Source organism: Chiloscyllium plagiosum, chromosome 6 (assembly GCF_004010195.1).
Source record: "Chiloscyllium plagiosum isolate BGI_BamShark_2017 chromosome 6, ASM401019v2, whole genome shotgun sequence".
In the NCBI taxonomy this organism is placed as follows: domain Eukaryota; kingdom Metazoa; phylum Chordata; class Chondrichthyes; order Orectolobiformes; family Hemiscylliidae; genus Chiloscyllium; species Chiloscyllium plagiosum.
This window is the reverse complement of record NC_057715.1, coordinates 121649919-121657548: the sequence shown is the minus strand read 5'-3', so window position 1 is coordinate 121657548 and position 7630 is coordinate 121649919. Positions and strand designations below refer to the sequence as shown.

Genomic DNA, 7630 nt, shown 5'->3' with positions numbered 1-7630 from the left:
GATTGATGAGGGCAGAGCAGTAGATGTGATCTATATGGACTTCAGTAAGGCGTTCAACATGGTTCCCCATGGGAGACTGATTAGCAAGGTTAGATCTCATGGAATATAGGGAGAACTAGCCATTTGGATACAGAACTGGCTCAAAGGTAGAAGACAGATGGTGGTGATGGAGGGTTGTTTTTCAGACTGGAGGCCTGTGACCAGTGGAGTGCCACAAGGATCGATGCTGGGCCCTCTACTTTTTGTCATTTACATAAATGATTTGGATGCGAGCATAAGAGGTAGTTAGTAAGTTTGCACATGACACCAAAATTGGAGGTGTAGTGGACACCGAAGATGGTTACCTCAGATTACAACAGAATCTTGACCAGATGGGCCAATGGGCTGAGAAGTGGCAGATAGAGTTTAATTCAGATAAATGCGAGGTGCTGCATTTTGGGAAAGCAAATCTTAGCAGGACTTATACACTTAATGGTAAGGTCTTAGGGAGTGTTGCTGAACAAAGAAACCTTGGAGTGCAGGTTCATAGCTCCTTGAAAGTGGAGTCACAAGTAGATAGGATAGTGAAGAAGGCGTTTGGTATGTTTTCTTTTATTGGTCAGAGTATTGTGTACAGGAGTTGGGAGGTCATGTTGCGGCTTGGGCTGTTTTCCCTGGAGCGTCGGAGGCTGAGGAGTGACCTTATAGAGGTTTACAAAATTATGAGGGGCATGGATAGGATAAATAGGCAAAGCCTTCTCCCTGGGGTTGGGGGGGTCCAGAACTAGAGGGCATAGGTTTAGGGTGAGAGGGGAAAGATATAAAAGAGACCTAAGGGGCAACGTTTTCACGCAGAGGGTGGTATGTGAATGGAATGAGCTGCCAGAGGATGTTGTGGAGGCTGGTACAGTTGCAACATTTAAGAGGCATTTGGATGGGTATATGAATAGGAAGGGTTGGGGGATATGGGCCGGGTGCTGGCAGGTTGGACTAGATTGGGTTTGGATATCTGGTCGGCATGGACTGGTTGGACCGAAGGGTCTGTTTCCGTGCTGTACATCTCTATGACTAAACAAAGGAAGAAAAGGAAAGAAAAAGAAATGAGAAAACTTGAGAACTTACCGAATTGACAGGCTCTTCGTAAGGTTAGAGGTGGTGGATGGGAGGAAGGCCCTACAGTGTCGGGTCCCAGGTTTAAATCTCACCCACTTAAAAACTTCCCAGCAGCTCTCGTTTCTCTTCTCGCCGCTCAGTTCAAAAAGTTTTGTTTTTTAACTCACCTTCCCAGCAGTCCTCTGCTCCTCCCTCGCACTTCTCAACAAAACGTTGCAGTTGTACAGGACATAGGTTAGGCCACTATTGGAATACTGTGTGCAATTCTGATCTCCCTGCTATAGGAAGGATATTGTGAAATTTGGAAGGGTTCAGAAAACATTTACAAGGATGTTGCCTGGGTTGGAGAGTTTGAGCTATAGGGAGAGGCTGAATAGGCTGGGGTGTTTTCCCTGGAGCATTGAAGGTTGGAGTATGACCTTATAGAGGTTCATAAAATGACTAGGGGCACGGATAGAGTAAATAGACAAGGTATTTTCCCCAGGTGGGGAAGTCCAAAAGTAGATGACATAGATTTAAGGTGAAAAGGGAAAGATTTAAAAGGGATTCAAGGGGCAACATTTTCACATAGAGGGAAGTGAGTGCATAGAATGAGCTGCCAGAGGAAATGGTGAAGGCTGGTGCAATTATAACATTTAAAAAGCGTTCAAAGTTTGTGCGAAGATTTGTAACTCGGGTGCTCGTTGTTGTGGTTCTGTTCGCCGAGCTGGAAGTTTTTGTTGCAAACGTTTCGTCCCCTGGCTAGGCAACATCATCAGTGCTTGGGAGCCTCCTGCGAAGCGCTTCTTTGATGTTTCCTCCGGTGTTAATAGTGGTCTGTCCCTGCCGCTTCCGGTTGTCAGTTTCAGCTGTCCGCTGTAGTGGTTGGTATATTGGGTCCAGGTCGATGTGTTTGTTGATGGAGTTTGTGCCATGAGAGGCATGGCATTCATCCACAAACTCCATCAAGAAACACATCGACCTGGACCCAATATATCAACCACTACAGCGGGCAGCTGAATCTGACAACCGGAAGCGGCAGGGACAGACCACTATAAACACCGGAGGAAACATCAAAGAAGCACTTCGCAGGAGGCTCCCAAGCACTGATGATGTCGTCTAGCCAGGGGACGAAACGTTTGCAACAAAAACTTCCAGCTCGGCGAACAGAACCACAACATTTAAAAAGCATCTGGATGGGTATATGAATAGGAAGGGTTTAAGAGGGATATGGGCCAGGTGCTGGCAAATAGGACGAGATTATTATAGGGTATCTGGTCAGCATGGACAAATTGGACCAAAGGGTCTGTCTCCGTGCTGGTGACCCTCTATGACTCTAAGCTAGTCTCTCATTGCTGACTGTGGTACTGGGAGCTCTCTCAGGTTCCATGGCACAAGTCTCTCAAACCTCATTCTGACAGTGAAAAGTCCAGATAATAATAACAGACAGACAAATCCAGGAGGCCCATGTAACTGTCCAACAGGACAGTTTTCAGACAATTCAGAGTCTGAATTGTTTTCAAGTACTTCTCCACTTTCTTCAATTTCTCATTGCCATCGGTACAGAGAATAGGCAGGGAATTGTGGAATATGGACAATGTGCAGCCAGATGGAATTACTTTAGAAAGGTCTGATGGTCAGCGCAGACATGGTGCACAGAAGGCCCTGTTCCTGTACTGTTCTACATCAATTTTAAAATCAAATCTATAATTACGCAAACACTGCTGTGATTCAAAGACCTACCCTGTACATCCCAAAGTTTCTTCCTCCATGATGCTTCCAGTAGAGATATCCTGGTTTTCCAAACAGCAAAACTGGAATGGATAGTACAGCAATCACAACAAGGAACATTTGGCATCCATTCTGTTCAAAACAAAATACAAAGTAACGAACATTTGTATCATGACAAAAGCTTCACTTTCTGAAAATGTCTCTTGCTGAATTTGGTCACTTTTATATTGTCCATATTAAACTAATTTTTTATTACAAACAAATTAGAGTCCTATTAATTCTGACTTTTGGAAACCAAGTACTCAATTATAAGAAACATACTCTGAACATTTTGTAGGATGATATGGTGCTGAAACAGTATATTTGGTCATATCCTAAGTGACCTGATAAATACAGTGGAGTCAGAATAACTGATAGATTTCCTAAAGAGGAAAGTGCAAATGATTAAGGAAATGTTTTGAAAACTAGTTAAACAGAAAAACCAAGTCTCTCGTCAGAGTCGGGATATGGCCTCAAGTTCAACTCCAGTCATTCAAGGACAGGGCCCCAATAACTTGGGCTTTAGGAGCCTTGCTGTGCTTGGTTCAGTGGGTGGGTTCAGGGGCCCAATCTCAGAGCAGCACAGGACCCAGGAGTTGTGTCACTGCCCTTGCACCAGGCCATTATCTGCAATAACACTCAAGTGTAATGTAGTACTGAATGCCTTGACACTGAGTGACAGTTCTGAGGGAGTACTGCATGAGCTCTGCACTGTGTTTTTTTTTGGAGGGGTAGGCATGCTGAGAGAGTATTGCCACGGTCAGTGGTATTTTGTGTGACAGTTCTGAGGGAGTATTACACCATCCAGGGGCAGCACTGAAGGAAAGCTGCATCTTTGGGTTCAGTGGTCCTCTGCAAGTCAATTGATCTAACCTAAAACTAAACTGTTGGGAATACGAATACCACGCCTCCCTCCCCAAACACTCTCACAATCTACTCCACCCCTTCAATTAATACTTGTTGACTTTTTCTGTTGTTCATCTCCCATTTAACTTGGATCACATAATCAATCACTGGAACCAATGTGCTTTTCTCGAAACTCTCTCTCACAGAAGTCCAACGTTTAAAAGGATCATCGCTGCAAAATTAAGATTTTTGTCCCAAAAGTACATGGGCCACTAGAGTACAACAATCTATTTATCTAGTTATTTGTACTCCTTATTTTTCCTTCCTGATCTGCAAATATATTATTTCCAAATTCTGAAGCTCTAAACACAATAAAGTGTGTTTACTCTACCACCGCCTGCAGGCAAGCAAATCATGTGATACCTCCAATAAAGTACATTAATCAGGAATAAATCACTAGCCACTAATAGCTCCACGGCTTTTGGGCAGCTCAAGGCCGCACAACAAACTCCAGCTTCTGGCTGATACAGACTCAGATGCAAAGGTCTCCTGGTGTATTGAATGATAAGGTCATTTGGAGTGAAATTCAGAAATGTATGGCACTAGTCAAAGTATTATTCCACACAAGAATTAAAATATTAGGTACCAAATTAAGAAACTTTAAGGCCATCTAATTTGAACCAAAAAAAGAGATAGTTCAAAGCATGTTCTATAAATTGTGAAAAATCAGTAAGAAAAGAGGCCTAAAGAGGTTTAAGGAACATTTACACAGATCACTAAAATATAGTACAGCAGTATGCTAAATCAAGGTGGCTACCACCAGGTCTACAATATAAAAAGGAAGTTTTATGACAGTTAAACAAAGCTCTGGTTAGAACACAGCAACAGCAATGTATAGTAGATAGCTCACTTTCAGAAGGGCAGGCTGATCTTGAGTGAGTGCTGCACAAATTCATCCAGATGTTAATTATGAGAATATTCATAAATTATTCTTTTGGTCATTGAGATTTAAAGGTTTAGTGGCTGCCGTGATGGAGAATTTCAGGAATTCAAAAGGGATTGATACAATCAATTGAGAGAAACATTCTCGATTGGTTGTCGGTGGGGTCCAGAATAAGGGGATACAACCTTAAGATCACATCACCCCTAGACCACTAAGGACAGAATTTGGGAAACACTTTCTCACAAAGCAAAGTGGAAATGTGGAACTTTGTCCCCATCTACCAGTTCAATTAATACTTTAAAATCAAAAGGTAGAATCTTGCCAAATATGTGCATTAAAGACAAGGTAGTCTGTGAAGTTGGAAAACAGACCAGCCATATCTCAATTGAACAGCAGACCAGAGAGGCTGAATGGCCTCCTTCTATTCCTATATTCTTCCAAGAATGTGACATTTTCCATTGATACAGCCAGTGTGCCAAACAGAAACTGTATGTGATTGTGACAAGGTGATTTTTTTTTAAAATTGGCAAACAATCTAAATTATTTCACAAATTTCCCATAGCAAATGTCGAATGATAAATGTGCACTAACACACCTACCTGTCCAGGATAAAGTTTCGCATCTTGGTTCTGCTGCATGACGAACATATTAATGAAATGAATCAAGATGCTTGGAGCCAAATCGGAGTTTGCAGCAGAATATGCCAACCATTTATATATAATCATAAAGACAAGGTACCCAAAGAGACACATCATGAAGAGCAGTTCAGGGATAAATACCAGGTAAATATTAAATTTCTTCTTAAAGTGCCTGGTGTATAAAAAATGAAAATAAAATTAATCAAACAGCATGATGTTAACGTCTGTTTCATAAGCTTGGGCAAGGAATTAATTTTCTAGCAGAAAAACTCATTAGGTTACCGTGATAATTTTGTCACAATTAAAAAAATACAGCAGACACTCCACTAATAGCTTCTCATTCTCTGAATGTTGTATTAAATTGGCAAATAGTACAGACTAAAAACACAGGACTACAAATCATGAACAATGCGTCAAATCTCATCACAAAACATGTTTAAGTATGCAGATCATCGAACCACAAGTTATTCACAACCCAGCACTGTACATCATGTTCAGGGTCGCAATCACAGGTGACTGAAAATATGCCTACCTCTGAATTCTCTGCATAACTATCATCCCAACGTCAATCAAACCATTGATAACAGCTAAAGAATCTTTACTGCGTTATTTTAGTTTTTGACCTAGCCTGGGTTTGACATTCATCTCTTTTGGTAGTTTCACATGTGCAAATCAAATACTTTTTACATATTGTGACCAGTTGTTAATGTGCTAAGAGAAGCACATTCTCTTCTCTTACTAGTGTCCTCTTAGCAGATTCACAACTTGCACTCACATAGCATCTTTAATACAGTAAAGCAGCTCAAAGTCTTTCACAGGAGCATTACCAAACAAAACCTACACTGAGCCACGTAAAGAGATGTTAAAATAAATAATGAGAAGCTTGGCACTGTCAATTGTCATGAAAACCCATCTGGTTGACCAATGTCCCTCAAGGAAGGGAAATTTGCCATCCTTACCTGTCTGCTTACTTGCAAGTCTAAACTGTCAGCAATGTGGTGGACTCTAAACTGCTCTCCTAGTGATTAGGGATGGGCAACAAATGGTGGCCAGCCAAAGATGCCCATATCTTGTGAACAAATCGAAAACAAAAATTTTCCATTCGGCTTCCTTTCACTTGCTGTATCTGCAAGCTAACATTTTGTGATTTATGTAGCAGAACATCCAGATCCCTCTGTACCTCAGAGTTCTGCAATCACTCTATTTAAATAATACATTGCCTTTTCTGTTCTTCCTTATAAAGTGGACAAACTCTCATTTCCCACATTGCTCGAGTTGCTAAAATTTTGCACACTCACTCAACTTATTTATATCCCTTTGTTAAATTATTGCCTCCTCTTGATAACTTACTTTCCTAGTTATCTTGGTGTATTTGGCAAATTTAGCTATGTGTGTGGTGCCTCCATACAATTCATTAGGAACACAGGAACAGGAATAGACCATTCAACCCATTAAGGCAAAAGTGAGGACTGCAGATGGTGGAAATCAGATTCTAGACTGGAGTGGTGCTGGAAAAACACAGCAGGTCAGGCAGCATCCCAAGGAGCAGGAAAACTGATGTTTCGGGCACAAACCCTTCATCAGGAATGAAGGGCCTGCTCCACCATTCAATACCATCACGACTAAAAGAACACTTCAATGTTATTACCCACCCTATCCCCATAATCCTGTACACCAATTCATTGATATAGATTGTAAAATAGTTGAAATTCCAGAACTGATGTCTGTGACACTCCAGTAGTTATGGTTTGCCAACCTAAAAATGATCCATTTGTCCCAACTCTTTGCTTCTAAACCTTAGGTAAATAATCCCTTTGACACTCCATATGCTGTTATTTGTGGAGTTATCTTTGATAATAGCACCTCATCAATGCCTTTTGGAAATCTAAGTTCAGCACATTTACATGCTTCCCTTTATCTATTTATTTGCTCTCTCTCTGTCAGAGTGAGGCAACATGGCAGCTCAGTGATTAGCATTACTGCCTCACAGCAGCACAGCCATGTTTGATTCCAGCCTCGGGCAACTGTATGGAGTTTGCACATTCTCCCTGTGTCTATGTGGGTTTCCTCTCAGTCCAAACAGGGTAAGGAGGCTGGGTCTTGGTGAGACACTCTTCAGAGGGTCAGTGCAGACTCAGTGACCTAGAACATAGAGATAGAACATAGAACAATACAGCACAGAACAGGCCCTTCGGCCCACGATGCTGTGCCGAACATTTGTCCTAGCTTAAGCACCCATCCATGTACCTATCCAATTGCCGCTTAAAGGTCACCAAAGATTCTGACTCTACCACTCCCACAGGCAGTGCATTCCATGCCCCCACCACTCTCTGGGTAAAGAACCCACCCCTGACATCTCCCC

General features: G+C 41.9%; 1 protein-coding gene across 4 annotated transcripts in view; it reads right to left on the bottom strand.

The window, feature by feature from the left end:
- The window catches only part of LOC122551019 (V-type proton ATPase 116 kDa subunit a2-like), a 93583-nt gene that overhangs the window by 24830 nt on the left and 61123 nt on the right, over positions 1–7630 (bottom strand). For all 4 annotated transcript variants that reach the window (XR_006311990.1, XM_043692665.1, XM_043692666.1 and 1 more), the window contains exons 15-16: positions 5230–5440; positions 2815–2934 (exon numbers count right to left, since the gene is read on the bottom strand). Coding sequence is in view for 3 of the 4 variants with exons in the window: in XM_043692665.1 (XP_043548600.1) it covers positions 2815–2934; positions 5230–5440 (331 nt within the window). In the remaining variant the exon portion in view is untranslated. The remainder of the gene's footprint in view (positions 1–2814; positions 2935–5229; positions 5441–7630) is intronic.